This window comes from Leptosomus discolor, chromosome 9 (genome assembly GCF_034619465.1).
Source record: "Leptosomus discolor isolate bLepDis1 chromosome 9, bLepDis1.hap2, whole genome shotgun sequence".
NCBI lineage: Eukaryota > Metazoa > Chordata > Aves > Leptosomiformes > Leptosomidae > Leptosomus > Leptosomus discolor.
The window spans coordinates 15,435,263-15,456,254 of record NC_141399.1 but is presented as its reverse complement, the minus strand read 5'-3'; the positions used below and the strand labels follow the sequence as shown (position 1 = coordinate 15,456,254).

Sequence of the window (20,992 nt, the reverse complement as noted above, 5' to 3'; positions counted from 1 at the left end):
TGAGATTATTACTATCAAAAGCATTTTAAGTAATCTGCTATGTATAGCAGAAGAAACTGCATTACACAAAGGTGTGTAAATGAGTGTTTCACGTAATGATGTTCTACAGATAACAAGCATAACCTGGAAGTGTTCTGTTTGTCAGCAGATCTTCCTCTGCTGTACGGATATAAATGAAAGCATAGTAAGAAAAACCTTTATATAAAGAGGTTTAACAGCTTCTGATGGCTTGAATTCTTGCAAGAGTGCATTTTTATAATCCATTTTAATTTTTTATACTTTTTGCTAACTGTATACACTTTCTTTCCCTTTTAAAAAACTCAAATATGAAGAGATGGAAAAATTCACTGGACAAAATTATTTCAGTTCCAAAAGAAATTCCCAAAACAGCAAACATCTGCCTCTAAGTCCATGGAAACTGTAGAATTCTGATGCAACATGTAAAAGCATTAAAGCTGTGTTTGCTGCTTAAACTAACATATCCAGTAGGTAAGCTCTTTAGTACAACTGTCAGCTTCTAGTAAAACAACCAACTTATGCTTCATGGCATATATTCAATTTCTTTATCCTTGTCATAGGGTGTTTTGCAGTGTTATTGGTGATGCCTTTCTTTTAACTGTGCCAAATCTTTAAGGTGAAAAAGGGAAAAAATCCACTGTTTGGAACGATCATTTGGTGGTTAGCAATTGGCTGCCTTTCTCCTTCTTGGCCTGCTCACACTTTAGCTGTACAGAATCTGATTATTCAGGCAGGCTGAAAAGTTAAGTTATACATAATTTATTCTGTATGACTACAAGAACCCCAAAGAAGAGACTACACAGAAACCATATTGTCCTAGGTTACAGTGTAAAAAGTAGGGCCCCCCCCCCCCCGAAAAAAAAAAAAAAAAAAAGTATTCTATTACCATCTTCAGGAGCTGTTGAGACCAGGTGGGGCGGTGCTCCCTGCCTCCCCCCTCTGGACTATCTTCTGTTACTGGGCACAACAATGCCTTATCGCCTGACCCATCGATAACTCGCTCCTGGGCTTTCTCCTGTTAATGGCCCATCAAGGAACTGCCTCACGACTCCCCATCCCATTGTGAGATGCTCCGCCCGGGGGGAAGGAGCCAAGCAGTCCATGCCAAATAAAAACTGAGATTTCGAACACCCTAGCAGCCTTCTTCCACTGGATTCCCAGAGGATTTTTTTCCCCCCACTGGAGTTCCAGAGGACAAGAGCTACCTACCTACCACTGGACCTTCGGAGGAAGACCAGACCCTTTTACCTGATCGCTGCTTCAACAGAACTACATCCATCGCTTCAGGAGGACGGCAGCCAGCATCTTGTCGGACTGCTACTGCCACCCTAACAGGGGGTCAGGTTGTATTCCTGACTCTGTCAGTGTAAACCAGTGGGTTGTTTGTTTTTTCCCTGCCTTGTGTTATATATATATATATATACATATTAGTAAAGAACTGTTATTCCTATTCCCCATATCTTTTCCTGAAGGCCCGTTAATTTCAAAATTATAATAATTTGGAGGGAAGGGGGTTGCATTTTCCATTTCAAGGGAGGCTCCTGCCTTCCTCCGCAGACACCTGTCTTTCAAACCAAGACACATATATAATGGAAAATTCTACAAATTAAAACCAGGGAAATATACTACTGTGCTTTGAGTTAACAAATACTTTTATTCTAATCAATTTTGCTAAAAATGGTGTGGCTAAAGCATTAAAACTAATTTACCATTCTTGGCTCTGTTAATATTTTGTTAATTTAATGTGGAGTTTACATTTTTATAAAAGCATTTTAAAAATTTCAGCATTCGGCAAAATTAGTACTCCATTTATGATAATATTGTTAATTTAATGCATGACTTGAAATTATATTTCAAAGTGAATTGGAAAAATATGCCTTTTTTTCTTGTTGCAGGCATCTCTATCCATGCACCAGTGAACTAACCTTAAATTTTAACACAGGCAGCATAAAACTGCTCTTATATTTCAACAGTTTTTTGCAATTCAATCATCTAGTCTATCAATTTCAAATAGATTTTACAACCACCTACCCATGAAAGCTAAAGCAATTTTTAACATTATCCTTTTAAGTTTATTCTCTGGAAAGATCTGCACTGAATTCTGTTCTCTGCTATATACACATATAAAGTTAAAAGTACATTTAGTGAAAAATCAAAAGGATACAAAAGAACACAGCTAATGTACTACTAGTGGCTTTTGGGTTTTGTTCTTGGGTGGTTTTGTTTGGTTTTTTTTTTTTATATCCTACTGCCTTTTTATAAGCGTTAACTGATGTTTTTAACAATGTTAGTACGTAGTGACCATAACTCCCATTACAGCTAATGAGAATCCTAAACATCTTTTTGTGTGTGGAATATTGAAATGTATAACAACAACCCGAAAAGCAAATTGAAAATCTTTTAAACTTTTTGTACAGTGAAATATTGTAAAGGGAGAATAAAAAACTACCAGAGTCAATCACCACAAATTTTGCACAGATGCTTTTTACGCTTTTTCATTTGCTAAGTTCTGTTCCCTCTTCTTTCACTGATGTAGATACTGACTTTCTCAATGCTCATATCCTTTCCATCCTCGACCCCACTGTTTCCAGAGCCCTGTCTTACATTAGTCCAGTTTCTCTAACCTCATGTTCTCTTTCAGCTAACTTTAAAGTGCCCTTCCTTCTTACTCCAGCAAACACAAAAGTTTCTCATCTGCTTGCATAACATTTCCACTTGCCTCATCTGGCTGTTGCTCATCTGTAAGTCCTCTCTCACATCTTTCGTCACTGTTTTCCTTGCATTCCCTTCTTTTGCCTGAAAATGAAGACATGCTGTAGGGTTCTCCCCTCTTGGAGAATGAGAGCGAGAACTCTTTAGCCTATTTGACTCCTAATTCCTGGCCCAGTTCCTCATAGAAGTCTTCTGTTGCAAATATTTGTTCCATTAATCACTGTGCATAATAAAGTCATCCTGACAATCACTCAGGCTCAAAACTTTCGATTCATCTAATAAGCATATTGTTTGTCCAGATTTCTCATGTAAAGCTCTTATTCTCAAATGTTGGTCAGGGAAGAGGAGAAGGTACTTGGGCATTTGTCTCAGATTTCCAGATGTCCAGTGGTCCTCACAGAGCAACAAATTTCAAATGAAATTGCTTTCATATCACCAGGCTACATCTACATGACAAAGAGTAAGATAGAATCCCACTCAAACGTTTGTATATAGTTAAAAGCTATATAGGATTTTCAGTGCTTTCACACTAAGAAGCCTCTTGCATGGGCTTTGTTGTCTCGTGTTTTGATCACTGAAACATCATCTCCAGTCTTGACAAAGATTATTTAACCCTGCTGGCACTTAATCAGAGCAGTGCTTCAGAAGTAATTTTTGCTGATAATTTAAAATCACAGTAAGCATGGCTTTACTGTGTACCTCTCTATATTGTCCTCTAAACCACCAAATTTTAAAAAGAGTTCATAATCTGTCCACAGCCTACCTGTGCCATTCTTCTTTGAAACATCCACTCCCTTCACCATGGCACCGGTCTCTGTTACCAGTCTGTTACATTTTCAAGCAAACCAAGTTTTGTGTTTTCTTTACTTTTTTTTTTTTTTCCTTCTGAGACAGCAAGGGTTATATTGTGACACTTAGTCCAAAACAACTCCTTAAAAACTCTTCTTCAGAGATACTGTCAAGGTGACAGGACAGCACTTTACCCACTCATTGTCACTCCTATCATGGCCTCCTTGTTTTCCCCTATATTTCTGCAGTACCTCTTTCAATGCAGTGAATAATTTCAAGGTTTGTATTTGCAGAGTAACTAAACCTAATGATATTAAACAGCTGAGCTGGTAAGAATAAAATTGCATTCTCAGTTGCTATTTCTACTTATTTCAACAAATAAACACATATTCATCCTAAAGAAGGTTATGGAGATGAAAGAATCTTCAGGTGAAAAAATTACCTCAGGCAAATACTATAGTTACCATAGTATCTTTCTAAACATTAAGAATTTCTTATACTAACCAAACTATGTATTAGGTGTAAATAGGAGAGATCTGCAATGGCAGCCTGTGTGGGAGTGGGCCATGAACTGCCCTGTGCTGGTCACAGCTGGATCCAGCCAGCACTAGCACTGGTCTGAGCAACCTGTGAGGCACCAAAGCCGCAGCAGCAGGCCTGCAGCATCCTCATGCAGGCAGGCACAGCAAGGAAGGAGCCATAAGGGGCTGCTGCAAACAGTTGGAAACATAGCTGGAAGAATGCCATGGTGAAAGGAGTGCAGTTCTGGACACCGTGGCCTGCAGGTGACCCACACTGGGGCAGGGACACACCTGAGGGACCACAGCCACGGGCAACCCAAGGTGAGGTGGGGACACCGCTGAGGGACTGTGACCGTGGGCAACCCCCACTGAGTAGAAAAACAAAGAGGAAAACCAGTAAGTAGCGAAAAGTGGAAGTCAGAAACTAATAAGCACAGAGCTGCTGACAGAAACCTACACAGGACCCCAACATCCTGCACCACCCTGCACCTCACCCAGGGGAGGGGAGGGATTGAAACCGGCAGCGAAGGTAAGGGGCGCTGAGACCAGGGTGCAGGGGGAGGTGTTGGACAGAAGTTGAGCCTGGGCAAGGGGGAGGAAAGGCTCACTTGGGTGTTTCTTTCCTTTTCTCAAGACCCGAATCAGTGATCATAAGTTTGTGTTAATTGGCAATAAATTACCTAAAAATTCTGTGACTCCATGCTGATTTACACACAGCTTAGTTAATTTTCGATTACAGTTTAAATGGAAAAAAATTATGTTTAGTTATTTCACACTTGCTCGTTTTGAAGTATTTAAACAGTATTTCTGCTGTACTACTAAAGACAAAATCATCAGCTTGGATTCTAGCTACACACTTTTTTACATTTTTTTTTATAGATGAGCCTTTTGGTTTTCCCAAAGTAATAAACTTTACTTAAAAAAACATTATTTTTTTTTTTCTTCCTACATCACTCACAGTAACTGTCATAACTACTGATAAACACAGATTACACACCAAAAAATGGCTGGTCAAGTATCTTTATAATTACTTAGTTGAAACATTCTTTCGACTTAAAAAAATTATTTAGATTACAGTTAATCACAATTTTTTGAAGGACAGTAAACCGTTTTTTGGTACAGCATGTAATGGTATCTTTCTACTACATGAGTTTCTGCTAATTATGCAGTTATCATACAAGGAGATTAATATGAAAGATATTCTGAACTAACTGCTTGCTATTACGTAAAAGTAAAGTAAACACACATCTACTTCAGGCATACATACTTCATCCTCCATACAACCTCAATGATTTGTACTGGTATCACTGAGGTAATTTATTTTAGTACACAAAGCACACTTCCCTTGTAGCAAAAAAAAAAAAAAGGCCAAGCTCTCGAACATAAGGAGCATTTTGAAGACATATTTAGGATTTATGTATAAGTTAAAACCATATATTTACGAAGTATTACCAAAAGAATATCAGCAAAGCAGAATTTATAAACCAATTCATCTTCCCTCTCCCCGCCTCGCCATCCCCCATGCAAATTGTAGTTCTGATTTCAGTTTTGAACTTGTTAAAACTATCCTTACCTACATGATTAATCCCATTACTCTTAAATACTGTAAAACTAGCCTCTTGTCACAGATTTAAAACATGTGCCTGTGCCATAGAAAACTACCTACCACAAACAAATAACAGGAACTACTGATCATCTAATTTTTGACTGTTAGCGAGCACCAGTCATACCTCTGCACAACTTACATGTACATAGATTTCAGATTCGCACTGGGGAAAGCATGAACAATGAGGAGCTATGCTGGCATTTTCTCGTGCCATACAAGCTGCAGCAAAAGCTTAGATCAGATTCTATTAATTCTTACATATTAACCATTTTGTACTGCATTGCAGAAGCCGGGGGCAAGGAGAAGGTGGGATGTATGGAGGTGGGTATGGGGGCACACCCCGAAGTTAAAAACTAAGGTAATGTAGAAAATTCAAGCAAACTACAAAACAGATTACTGTTCTTTACAACTCCAAAACTCATGACAACTTGTTTCAGGGGTTTCAGATTGTAAGTCATAGAAAAGCAGTTTGAAAACACTGTCAGCTGAAGGAGCTTGCTTTGGAAATATCAGTGTACGCACAGTTGGTTCAGATGTCATCTTATACCCATCGCCTGCCTGTAACATTTTTCAAGTGTATTGTGTGATGTAAAACATGACAGACGGCAACAAATGATGGAAGCAAAAAACAAAAGGAAAAGAAATCCTGAGACACTCACAGCAATTATATTGAAGAAGTCATCATCTCCAAGGGTATCCAAAATAGATGAAACTGTCTGTTTTGCAATAGTCAAGCGAAGCCCTTTCATACTGCCACTGACATCTACTAAAATTACCACATCTTTCGGAGAAGTTGCTGCCTGGATGTACCTAAGACAAAAGACAAAACAAATTGCTCTTTCAAATACTGAACTTTTCTTCCTTTCAAATTTCTTAAACACCGGTAATCATCTATTGCCTACCATTTTCTATTTCTGCAGTCAAATGCAATGACTCCATTCTCATCAGGTTCCCATTTAATTCCTGTTTAAAAAACCAAAAAGATAAAAAAAATTAAATTACATTTTCAGAGTACCTGTTCAAAATGTATCTGTGGTATTGGGGCTAAGTAGCACTTAATGGAATTTCATATTTTAATCTGACAGGCAATGGTGTTATAACATAAGAAATACTGGAAAAAATAATTTAATAAAATATGCCCACCAGAAACAATTTTTTCTCACTCCTTTTTAGCCTACTGTAAGGTGAAAACCTCTTCAAGTCTGTTGCTAAAGTATTGTCATACTGAGTCAATGGTGCTGGCAAGCTTCATCACACGCTTGCCAAGTCCCTTTCGAACTTTGAGCACTTACTACCTGCAGCTGATCTCACAGGTCCACTTATACTAACTGCTTCACTCACAGGTCATAAACCTGACGTTTTGCTCACACCACTGTGAAGAGGTAATATCTCCTGATTGTGGGTCAAAATAAATAAAATAAAAACTTCACCAAGAAAAAAAAATGACAGGGCAATCCTTCCTGCTTTTTACACTCGTTTTCTAGCACAAAATAAGGAACAGCCTTTAAAATAAGGACTAACATTTCTTTTAACCTTGAAATACCATGGAGTTTGAGAACTGACCTATAATCTAAAACTAACACAGATGCAGTAGCCATTACTTTCGGTCACTTTCAGACATACAGGCTTATAGCAAACTGGCTCAGATTAAACTCAAAACTTCAGACTTGAAAAAACATGGGTTGCTAAACCATGTCAGCTAAAGGAACAATTCCCACTATGGGCCTGACCCAAAGACAGAAACTTAGGATCAGTTTATTTAATATGTAGTCATTTTTGTATGTGATTAAACATAAAACTTAATCGGCAACTATATATTTTAACTTATTTCTACAGAAATAATACAAGTGATCTAATTGCATTTTCTTACAAGTAGGGTGAAAGTAAACTTAAAAGTTTTTGAAATCTTTAAATGTAAAGATGTTAGGTTAAGTGGAAGTCTAAAAACTGAACAATAAATTACAATCAAGTCTCACAGTGTGCATCGATAGAGCGCATTAAGTTTAGTACTAAAGAAGGGTCTAATCCTTTTCCCCTTCTCCACAGTCTGTTTAGAAGTTATTTTTCATGTGTGTGTATGTATCTGAATAGGAATATTTATGAGTATATGAGATATCTTGGGGGCTTCATCTCCAAATGAAAATTGGTAGAAAAAACTCAGAACATTGAAAATGTTGATTAGAAATATATATCTCTGAAAACTAGATAAAGTAAAATCAAACCTGCAATTATCTGCAAAGGTCGTGATTTGTGACAGTACTCAGTGGAAATTTGCAGCCATAGCATTCTTTATTGTTAATTTACGTAAGAACTTGTATTCCTCTTACCTGGATATTGTCTGAAAAATCCTTTTGCACTTCCAAAGTACTGCCAGATGAGAGAAGGGTCACGATCAAAATTATCAACAAACACCTTATTTAAAGATTCTGACCAATAAACTCCATTTACAATGGCTGGATCTGGCAGGGGGCGACAAAAACAGAAACAAAACACAACAGAGTAAAGTGATTTTACCTAAATGGAATCCCTTGAACTTTTATCTTCATCTTATTCCATACCCAAAAATCCAGTGACTGCAAAAAATTGCAGAACATCTTTTGGTTTCCTTTGTCAATTAAGTGATTAAAAATAAATTATTCACTTAAATAATGAAAGTATGATTAAAATATAGAAAAGACACCAGGTGCATTTTTTTAGATAAGTTAAGATTGCTTATTAGACCATCTATCTGGAACTACCGTATCACTATATCTGAAAGTTTACATGTAGGAACAGAAAGTGAAATAACTTCTATTTCACACTTGAATGAACTACAATACACATACAAACACAAAATCTCATGACGAACAACATACTGTTATTTAGAAGACACTGGATCCAGATTTTGTAACAATTACCTCACTACTTTTTATTCCCATAGAAAAGCAAAGCAAATCCTTGATGTTGAAAATAAGCTATTTCTGTTTAAAACATCCGCATCTATCAATTCTTAAAAGTATAGGCTGCCCAAGTATGTTTTTAAGCTGCAGATTTGATTTGAAAGCAGGAAATCACAAATAAATGAACATATCTTAAAAGTTAACTCGATTTCAAACTGAATTTTGAGAGATGAGAAACAATTAAGATATACTATATTCCCAATTCAATCTGTATATGAAGTCAGAAGAATAGAAAGAGAAAAATGGAACTAAAATCATAGGCATATTATTTCATTTGTAAAAGCCTGCATACATGAATACACACTAACATTTGCTCAAGCATTTGAAATAATGTTTCCATTAGCTTGCAAAATAATGTTGCTGTACTGATTTTAGAAGACTGCTTAGAATGTGATTTTAATGGAGTGGAAAAAAAGGTGAGTTGTTATCTTTCCTTACATTCATCAAGAAAAATAGCAGAAAAAGCAAAATGTCTCAGCGATGAATCTTTGAATGTTGCTTTCATCTAAATATTTATGTTTACATAGATGGACTGCTGAAAAACCAAGGTCAACAAAACAGATGTTGCTTTAAAAACATGTCTAGTGTAGTTACTTGTTTCTCTAGAGGATAAAATACACATTTAAAATCTGTCCAGCCAGTCACATATCAAACAAACCGATGTGACTAGTCTAATGATACTACTTCAGTTTTGCCAAGCTGGCAAAATCCATTGTCAAGTTGTTTCCAAGTCTGCAGTTATTCCAATAAAAAGCTGTGATTAAGACATCATAAATTAACTGCCAAGACTGCTTATCCTGGGATCTGTCATCAGTTTGTAAAAATACGCTCCTCCTTCAGCACCCCAAAATATTGATCCATTGTTCAGCATTTAGACATTACATTAGAAGTGAAGCACTAAAATGAGAATCCTATTCTCAGTTCACTGGAACTTCCCAGTACTAGTTCAAACATTGATATTCTGGTTCTGGTCCTATACGCAAGTTTTGTTGGAGTGTTGGAATCACTAAAAAGTACAGTGGCATTATTGACTCAGCATTAGAATACTGAGATAAGGTGATAAATGAATTCATCTTTGAAAACAGCAACAGAGTTCAGAGGGTTGGTTTTGTTTGTTGTTTTTCTTTTTACTTGGAAGTGTTGTTAGAAAAGCCTGTTCAGAGGAAAAACAAGGAACCTTTCCTCAAGCCTCTAAAGGACTACAAACTCTTCGAATGCCCTTCAGTCATCAGGATTAGTGAAAAGCCAAATGAATCAAACAGAATAATTCTATCTTAATTTCTACTTAAACTGCATTGGCTCTTAGCAACTTACATTTGGATCTCATTCCAAGACAGCACAATGTACCTTAGTATTTTACAATAACATCAGTTCATCAGATGTCTTCTATCCTGGATTCCTCAGAGGCTAATTTTTAATGCCCTTTCCTAAAGAATCTGTGCTACAGTGCCACTCATCTAAGCAGAGTCTTCACTCTGCCTCCCAACCCAATGATAATTTCCTTTGAATTCTATATACACTCCAGCTCCATAAAGTCATGGGACAACTTTAGTCATCCACCTGTTAAGCTCTAAACTGAATATGAAATCCTTCCAGTGGCATTTGATAAATATATTTATATAACAAAATACATATATAAGTTACTTTTAAAAAATCATATTAAAATACCCATGTCACCACTGGTTTTAGCCCATCTATGAAGAGACACTTAACATTTTTAGGTATCTGTTCTACAGATTAGAGAACTCAATGGAAATACAATCAGGAAATTTTCCTTGAGTGTGATTGGTTTAGTCTATATTGTGCATTAGGCTGACAACACTAATCACTAACCATCCAAATGCTGATCACTATAAACATTAATCCAGTGAATCTGAAACTAATAGGAATATTTTAGCTGAAAGGAGACTTAAGCAGGCATTTTAAATAAGCGAGCACAATTAAAGGGTGATTTATGACGACTGGTTTCCTTTGCAATGAAACCTGGTGACAATTCACTGCCTTCCTACACCTGGCATATCTACTGTGCTGGCTGTTCTTTCTACAATATACCAAGTTACATTTAATGCAACAACCATTTTTATAAAAGATCAAATAAGGTTACCTTCAGTTTAATCCTTTGAATAAAAAGAAAAGTGAAGTAGGGAAAAAAAAACATATCCACAGTACAAAACTGCAGTCCTACAGACTTCACGTGGAAATCACGTGTCTTTACTGGCTACTATATCTTCAGGCAGAAGGATTTCAAACCCGAACTCCTTGTTCTAGATTTGATAATGACTGGTATGTGGATGCATCTCCATCCACATGCACTACCCCAAATACAATTAAGTTCCTGACCATATATCCTCGTTAAAATTTTACAGTCTCATCATCTAGTAACCTATGTGTTAAGCTTGTAGTTCCAGAAAATTTCCAGTTACATTAAATTGCTTAAATTGCCTCCAGTACCTCATTTAGAAACAGTGTTCTTAAGTTTTTACATTACTAGTGAATGTCATTTGCATTCCCCAAATAGTTATGTGTCAATAGTGGTAAATCAATGCTTGTGAATATTCAGAAATTTGGGGAGGGAGAAAAAGAATGAAAGATAAAACTTAATATAAATGCATACCCATTAACATGATGTTGTGGGATTCAAAGACAATAAATGTAAATAGCTTCTGCCACAATTCTTGATATGTAATTTCTGCTTTGGCTTCCTGGCAGTAACAGCTAAAATACAATTAATATATTCACTTTCCCTCGCCTTTTAGATGGGCTGGCTTGCAATTATATGGGATTTTGCTCCACTGCTTTCGTGTAGATGTAGCCTGTTTTTTACTGATATTTAATATAAAACCTACCCCCAGGCAAATAGGTACAGTGACATGTATCTGAACAAAATTGCCAAAGAACAGTACAAATGCATGTAGCAATTAAGTTACTGTCATAGATACTGCTGACCCAAAGAAATCTCTGAAGTCTCAACAAAGGCAACCAAGGTGTGCAGACTGAATAGACTAAGTCTATGGAACTAAACTAATACATACATGACATATTTTCCTTTCTAATTATTCCAGCAAGCTTTATAGAAAATAAGGGAGACCACTGAGGAACTCAGTGACTATGAAGAAAGTGCTTCTCTTTCTTGCCATACTCTGCTTTATTATCAAGAACAAAGTGTTACCAATGATCCTTAGTTTTTTCCCCCTCTAACATTACCTTTGTAATATAATCATTATTTTTTTCTGGAAAGCTGTGAAAGATGCTGGCATCCAAAATGGTGTTCTTTCTTGTAATATCTAACAACCTCAAGGGCAGCCCCTAACATTACAGAGTGGTACTGTCATGCAATAAAGCAGAACAAGCACACCCTACAGGACCAAGCACTGGAAAAGGAATGCAAAATCCAGCACCCTTTTGGCTCAAAGATAGCAACAATATTAGCTTAGTTTTGATGGCATTGACAACATGTTTAGTCTGGTCATATTTTAAAGAATAACAAAATCACATACTTTGATGAGACATATACCAACAATCTAATAATTATACTACTCAACATTAATATGAATGCTTTTCAGGGTGGTCCAACATATTCAAGAACTGGGGCTGGATGCCAATTTTGGCAATTGCCTTTGCTTTTTTCTCTCTCTTTCCCTCCCTCTGCCTCCACTGAGTAATGTGGATGCATCAGCTTGCAGATCAAAGCATCTGGCCATCTGCAGACACAAAAGGAGGTGTTTGTCCATTTTGCTTCACGTGCTAAGAACCATTCACCAATGTCAGAAATCACATTCCCTCCTTATAAGTGTACGAGGTGGTAAGGACTTCAAGTGCATGACTGTATAAAGGCATAGTGGAAGGTATTCAGTTATTTCAGCTTCCAACATTGCCCTAATAATGTTCCCCTTCTCCTTTGAAATGGCACCAGAAGAATTGGAGTATGGCCAATCGTGTTAATTTTTATGCTGAGTTTCATGAGTGGGTTTGGGTTTTTTTTTTGGTTTTTTTTTTTTTTGTGGTGGTGGTTTTGCGTTGTTTTTTTTTTTGTGAACAAGTTGGCCTGAGATTCAATTTTAGTTCATTTGCAAGCCAGAATTACAGCTACAAACTCCCCAGTAACACCATTCTGGGATAGAGATTCAGTTCTGAGTCTGCCAAGAAGTTGCTACCCAATGAGTTATAAAAAGTGTCCTCCAGGAAATCAGTGTACCTTTGAGGTCACCTGTTTGGCTACTGAACTGATTTGAACCTGCTTAACTTATCATGTGAAACAGCTAAAAGCAACCAGTATGTGGGTTCATCTATGAATCACAGCAGAGCTCTGGAAACAGCACATAAGCAGGATCTACAAACACAGAGCACTATCTTTTTTTTTTTTTTTTTAATTGAAGGAGGAACTTGAAGCAAAAGTCAAAGGCTTCACTTACTGTCCATCCCAGGAAGAACTAGAATGATGCTGCTTTATAGAACTGTTCTCACAGGAGACAGGCACATGGGGCAGTTACACCTATCACTAACACAGTCTAACAAAATAGGATTGCCTAACCAGCAATTGCTAAGGGGACTTTAGCTGAGGAGAACTAAAGTCAAAACCCAGTAATCTGGACAGATGATCGTTCTATAAATGAACGTGACCACAGATAGCAGGAGATTTCTATATTTTCAGAAAAACATACCCGTTTCCACATTTTTACAGGATACAAATTGAAGACTATGAAACCTGGAAGATCGGTAAGAAAATACCATACCACAGAAATCCAGAATGCCAGGGTGTGACAGAGACAGGGCAAACAACATGAAAAATCACTGCAACAAACAGTTTTCCAAGTAGGAAAGATAAAACAAATGCTCAGAACGTAGTAATTAACCAAATTGAAGAGACTCTATATGCACAGCAATTTCATCGCAGATACAAAATTAGTCTTTAATACTGAAAAAAGAGAAGCAGTTCTGACACATGGCAAGAAGAAATTTCTTCACAGGCTGATGGAACAGTGACTATCAGCAATCAGGAAATCTAAACCTCCTCAAATGCAGGGCAGGAAAAATTGTCATGACAAACAATACAGGAAGCCAGGGGAACACACTGCAAATTAGAGGAAAAGAAAGCAAACGTGACTACTACTAAATGAAGCCAACTGTGCAAACAGAGCTGTTGTCAAAGTGATATACAACAAAGGCAAGGCACAGCCTTGGAAATAAAAGTCATCCTTATGGAAATTTCTGAAGGACAGACCTCTTCACAAATTTAAAACACAAGACCAGGAAAACCTGTAAACTATCATTTCACGATAAATGTCTAATTCTTACTGTTCAGATATTCAGAGAGATACAGAACTATAAAAACAGGCCAACTTAGTTACACAATATAGTGCAGTAAGGACCAACAAATAATGCTTTGAACAGGAGATGTTAAAGACTTACTTTATCAACACATCATGCCTCTTGCACACAACAATCGGAGGCATGAGAACCTCTAGAGAGAAATATTTTAGCATGTAAAATGCATTACAGTCATACTGGGCTATAAAAAACTAAACCTCTACTACTACATTCCTAGGAGTATCAGCATAGTATGAATGCACAAGTATCAGATATGACAGCACACTTATCTATTAGCATGACAAGTCATCATTTCTAGTCTTCTCAAATCAACAGTCCCTTACTGCTGTAGTGCTTTATAATCCTTGTGTAGCAGTTCATCTTTGCACAAAAGGCCATTCGCACAATTTGAGTAGGATGGAAGTTTTACTCAAAAAATAATTGGAAAAAGCCTCATAGATATGAAGATGTTCAGCTGGTTCAAAACCTCTGAAACTACTATTAAAACACACTGAAAACACTGAGCAGATGCAGAAATGCATCTTGGGATGAATACATTACAAAATCAGTTATGGATTCTTAAACACTATTTGCTGCTTCAGGAATGTGCCAAATAAAGCTGCAAGAAAGACACCTAGATAAACAAAGTACAGTGTAAAAATGTCTTTGTAAGTTTTCAGCCAAACAATACTTTGAAAGAGTTTACATTCTAGCCAAGCATACTAATACTTAACCAGAACAAACCTTCTTTTCTCCTTTTCACACAACACAGATCCAAGTAAAATCAAACAAGGATCTGTGTTATATAGCAGGATGGAGAGAGAAATTATTACTATATTCAAAAATAGTACACAAAATGAAGAAAATGTATCTTTATATAAACTTCTGTTATTCTTTGTCAAATGTCAATCTAATCTTCTCCGCTCCATACTAGACGGAAGCTACAAGTTTTACATTTGCCATACAACCATTTAGTCAAATGTTTTTGCATATTCAGTCCTAAAGTTTTTCAGAAAACTTTATGTCAATTACCACTAAGGTTATAGATTAAGAACTGGATTGGAAAGGCATTCCTAAATAAAGCAAAATAAACCAAAAAACACTCAAATAACCCCTCCAACGCATTCTTAGCATATAAACTCAGTCCACTAAAAATAACCACGTGTCAAATCATAAGATTTTTTTTCGTTAATATATTGCACAATGAAAGATACCCTAGGTACTTTTCCCTGATCGTTATTTTAAGCCGATGGCAGAACATACCCTGATTCTCTGATCGCTTTTTCTCATTAAAATAATGAAATAAAAACAAGTAAGGAAAGTTAGCACTTTAAAAGAGAACAAACCAATTCTAATTAATCTTCATTATTTTTTTAACATCTATTGCTATGAGAAGAGTGTTGACATACTTAAAGTTTCTTTTTCATTCAGCAATGCTAATTGTAAACAGGCAAGAAGACAACTTTCTTCCCTTAAGTGATGTTTGGGTAAAGTAGGTAATTTCCAGGATAATCAAAGATGAAGCTGAAGTAACTTACCAGACTCCTGTTCAGGTAAGCACCACAAACACAACATGCCTCCAAATCACGGATGTTGAGAGTATGGACAGTAATAGTGCTTGGGTTGAAAATAGTTTAAACTTCTCAGATTAAAATGTACTCTCTTCGAGTTCAGTAAATTCACTCCGATTCAAAGAGAGGTTGCCGTTGCCTTGCTGCTTATTCGTGTTCTCAGTCTAGTGGTACTTTTGCTTTTGTGCTTCATTTACTTAATTTTTCTTCGTAATCCACAGTCTTCCCCTACAGTTCAAGGGGTCCACATGGCATTTCTCTCATTCACCATTCCAATATAACATCCCTCAAAGTAAACCAGGTGAATTGCAGCAAGTGAGGACAAAATTCAGTTTGAACGTACAAACCCAAGACATTTTCTGGAGAGGTAGTCAGTGGGACCCAATGTGAACTTATGCTTATGAAATTTGAGGTAATAGATCTCCCTGCGTTCACATTGAGCCCACTTACACTTATACCCAAGTAAATGCGGTGCAGGACCGTACTGAGATACTGATTCCAGTGCTGGAAGTCACAGAGCTGAACTAACATGGCAGCAAGCATATGCTAATGAGGAGCCTTATAGCAGCATTCATTACCTGCAACTCCACACTCCACAGTAGCCTTTTAATGCTCTCAGTTGAGTTCCAATGTTTACTGTGGATATGCCTTTATACATTTCCATACGGGTTACCTAGTACCCAGGCCCAAGTGGACAGGAATAACGGCATTAAACAGCTGCTGCTTCCAACCATTCACAATGTGAGCTGAAACAGTGGCTCTACAGCTTCTAATCAGAGAAGTTAATACTCAGAGACAATACTACAGAAAAAGGAAAGATAAAAGAGGAGACAGAGTGATTTTCTACCATTATAGAACAATGGTAAATTACTGTTGCTTTCTTGCCGCTGGAAGCAACAAGGAAGTAGGGGAGGCATCACAATTAACAGACATGTCTCAGGTCAGAAAGCCTCTTAATATTGTACCTGAGGTAGTGCATATTAACGAACCTCCACTAGCTCACATTGGTCAAGAGGCAAAGCCCAACCCCAAGTAACTAAGCAACAGCTGCTGAATAAGGAGTGGTAAAAAGTAGGGCTTTTTAGAGGAAAAACTTAATGTTACCATGTAGCCTGTATCAGACATCTAGTTGCCATGGTGATGTGGATGTACTAGAAACATACAGATTAGATCCACAGCCAGAGACAGACAGACTAGGATACAAGAAAGATAAAGCACAGTACACATCTTGCGTTGTGATGACATTTCCAAAAGACTTGCTGTTAGAGACAGAGAAGTGAAAAAAAAAAAATTAAAAAAAAATCTGTGAAGATAAAGACCTTTGCAAGAACAAAGCAGCAGGCTGAGTAGACTCTGGGAATCGGATTTCAGGCAGAATTTGAGCAAAACCAGATGGAACAAGTGGAGAAGTCTGTGCAGCTTTGTCCAATAGCCAGTAAGAGTTAAAACAAAGAAATATGGGAAGATAGGAAATTCTCTGCAACCTTGACTAAATCAGTTAGACTAAGAAAGTTCCTTTAAATTAAACAATGACTAAAGTTAGGAAGACAGTGCAAACACTGTCCTAGAGATCTTAAAACACGAAGACAAACAAGTCGGGGGAAGGATTTCAAAATATAAATATAGTGGTTCAGGACAATATGCGGCCATGACTATTTAAATAACAACTCCAGGATGTTGAATTTTCAGAAGCATAGTCCATAAAATCATACACGAAAATGACAGACAAGATTTTATTTCTTGATTTCACACCTTGCAGGAGAATGGTTTTACATATCTGTTAGCTGCAATTATAATCTTTCTGCATCACTGGAGAAATGATTTTTTTTGTTTGTTTTAATATTCTAGAAAATAGGTGATCTTGATTTTGACAGACACGTGGAAGACATTGATAGGAAAGTATGACCGAAGAATATTCATTGCTCTTTTTAAGTATCAAATTGAAAAAAACCTCACTTAATCAAAAAATGGTTGTGGTTCATTACATTTCAATACCTTTTAGAGAAGGGTCTATTACACGCAGCAGATTTTTTTTCCCATGCAAGTAAAACTTTTGATTAGAGTCTGCATTTATTGACTTGTAGTGCATAAACTCATATTTTAACATGCAGTGAAAATCATGCAATGGAAATGCCATTTGACGCAGGTGATATTCTTTACCAGTCTCCAAATTGTTCAAGCATAACTTAAAGACAATTTGTGATGTCTAAGTCTAAGATCTACTTTTGCAATGTTCCCAGCATTCAAGAAGTAAACATGGTAAGCGGAAAAGCAGACCTGATGCTTTTGTTACTAAAGACATTTAGTATTATTAGACATCAGAATTATTCAAAGTTGTATTGCATTCATACTGTTTGTAAATAATCTCTTAAGGTATCAGTGATTATAAAGATAGAAAGATAGGAAGGAAATTGCAAGGAAAGAAAACATCTTGCAATAGGACAAGGCGTAATGGTTTAAAACTAAAAGGCTGCAGATTCAGACTAGATATAAGGAAGACATTTTTAACCATGAGGGTGGTAAAACACTGGAACAGGTTGCCCAGAGAGGTGGTAGATGCTCCATCCCTGGAAATGTTAAAGTCAGGTTGGACGGGGGCTCTGAGCAACCAGATCCAGTTGAAGATGTCCCTGTTCACTGCAGGGGCGTTGGGCTGGATGACCTTTAAAGGCCCGTTCCAACCCAAACTATTCTATGATTCTATGATCTACAACCCAGAAAATGAGAGCACACAAATAAATGATTGCCAACTTTCCATAATAGTAGTAGTAATAATAACACAACACTTTTAAGCACACATAATAAAATCTATACGTTCAACAGCCAGTAAATTATAGGTGATGAGAGACAAAGAGAGGCACAAAAGAGAGTACACATGTGCTACAAATAATCATGTCATGATCAAAGCCATAAGAGAAAGAGATAAAGCCTACTTCTGCAGAAGAGTATTGCAAGCCTGTGAAAAAAGACCAAATCAAATATACTAAGTCATGGAAGAATGCTAAATATGGGGTTTTCCACATAGAAAGCATTGAAATGTGAAAATAATGAGAGCAATAATACAAATTTAATTGAAATCCATAGGAAAATATAGGATATGTATAGTCATCTTGTCTCTGAAGTAAGTCCAAATATACCTCAAGACTTGCAAGATACTTTTTAATCATTTGTTCTGTAAATCCATATTTACTCAGTGATCACTGTTACAGAGTCAAAATTGTTACTAGTACTTGAATGTATTTCAAACCCAATGACATGGAATTAGTCTGTGTGGTAATAATTTAAGGAAAAATTAATTTAGACTGTTATTAATGAAGATTTCTTTATCTTTTTGCATATTATTGAACTTTTAATTGCATTTTACATTCATGAACCATTTTTTTTTAAATGCTGATGACAGCTTGAGACTCTTAGCAACATATTTTGTGCCTTATGTTTGTTAGTTGAGTTGACATAAACCATATCTCTTGTTGACAGAAATGCTTGAAAATATTCTTGGACTCCAGAATCAATCACAGAAAAACTCTGCAGTCATGGAAAGCTGATAAAATCCCTTCCTGTACTTCAAAAACACAGAACAGCAGCTATACCACAGTATGAGGATGGAAGGGACAGAAGACAGTCAGACTTCTCAAAGTCAAAATTTATATTATTGCTTTTATTTTTCAAAACAGCAGATTAACTCTTGGCTTGTGTAACAGTGATCATCAAATTTTATTTTCTGTCTTGGTGGTTCTGCTCTGCTGGTAAGAGCAACGTCTTGTACTAAGGCTACTACTTCACTGTCTAAATATACCTGTATAGATAGCTGACAATCTGCAATCCAATGTAACCTTTTTCTTTTTTACACATTTTTTTAACACCTCAAACAAAAAGGATTTGAAGAAATTAATTTTTCACCTGACCATGCCCACACTATTCTCCATCTTCCTTAAAAATCATCTTCCCCATAACATACCTATATTGCCTAATTTAATAGAGAACCAGGCCCAATGATGCAAAAACGTAAAAGTAATTTACTAAGGCACCTGCCAATTTATGATTGCAGAGATTTTATAAGCTAACCAGTCTCTGGGCTGCTGATACATATTTGCCAAAGACCAGTCAATCTGATAAGAAGAAAAATTCCTTCTAGTGCCAAAACAGCAACTAGCGGAATGCACATATTGCAGTCTAATGTCAGGGGCAGGAAAGAGGGAATTGTTATTAAGGAGAGATATTTTTAGAAGTCAGTTATAATTATTTGATTTAAACCATATTGTTCACCTGCTCCCATCTAAAATATATTATAGTAGGGAATGAAGACTTAATCAACAACAAAATTCACGAAATTCACGACTGCAAGCCCAAAATGTATTTCCAAATCATTTGGCAGTACTGTGAATTACAACTTGCTTGATGTAACAATGAATGGGAAAATTCAGCCTTTTATACTGGTAGACATTGTGAAATGTCAGACAAAGATGCAGGAATATGCTAAGAGAAATGTATTCATATAAATAATGTCAACAGTAAAAAGAAATCAGTGTAAGCACTGTACAAAAAGTTCATGTTCATAAAACATACTGATATAAGGAAAAAGTTGAAACATGGTTCAACAGTTCACGTTTTTGAGGAAATTTTATGTTTTATTTTGACATATGATTGCTAAAATCAGTAACTGATTTTAACATATTTTCTTCTCCCTGCACAGACCATACTTACTCCCTGAAGTGTAGTCCTTCACCTTTTAGACAGGCAGTTATGGATATCAAGTTTCTAAAAAAATGAAAATGCATTTGAATAACTATCTGCACGTGCCCAGACACTGGTATTTTAATTCAGCTTGAGCAACAAGTAGGAAAGCAGGAAGGTGCTTCTAAGTGCCTTCCGGACTCAGAAAGTCATTTATGGAAGATAGCTATTATTGTAGGTTTTACTATATGTAGTCACGTTAATATGCTCCTTCTGTGCATTACCCACTACACCCTGCTTTTCCATATACCAATCAACATTTCACCTCATGCACTCCAAAGGCAGTGATCAATTCTTCTCACAAAGTCTAAGAACTCTTCTGTACAAGTGGAAGACAGTACAGAGGTGCAACCTAGCTATCTCTGGATGGGAAGCAAAATAGAGACATTAACCTTGTGCTGCACCTTAATAAATTAAAATTCTTGTCATCCAGGACTTGACAACTTAGTTGCAGAACCACGGTCACAAAACTGTCTTGCATCCACAATATTTCCATGCAATACTCTAGTAAATCATGCCTATATGTCAACATTCTTTGGGGTAAGATCAGAACGCGCAACTCTCCGCCATGTAGCATAGATGTGCCTATATGTCTTTTCCTCTGACATTCACTAGTGACAAAAAAAAAGATCATTTAAAATAATCAAGGAAATTTAGGATTTGAAAATCTATTGTTTATCTGGTAGTAAGTTTGGACTCCCTACTCGATCACTTTCAATAAATACAAAAAACTCAACGGATAACTAAGTCTTGCAAAGCTGTAGAATGTATCTAATTCCACTGTCGGCTGCATTA

The 20,992-nt window shown here is 36.5% G+C and overlaps 1 protein-coding gene across 1 annotated transcript in view; it reads right to left on the bottom strand.

The window, feature by feature from the left end:
• Positions 1 to 20,992, bottom strand: part of CACNA2D3 (calcium voltage-gated channel auxiliary subunit alpha2delta 3) — a 466,721-nt gene that overhangs the window by 258,725 nt on the left and 187,004 nt on the right. The window contains exons 6-8 of the mRNA XM_086470039.1: positions 7,974 to 8,105; positions 6,549 to 6,609; positions 6,306 to 6,456 (exon numbers count right to left, since the gene is read on the bottom strand). Of these exons, the coding sequence (XP_086326165.1) occupies positions 6,306 to 6,456; positions 6,549 to 6,609; positions 7,974 to 8,105 (344 nt within the window). The remainder of the gene's footprint in view (positions 1 to 6,305; positions 6,457 to 6,548; positions 6,610 to 7,973; positions 8,106 to 20,992) is intronic.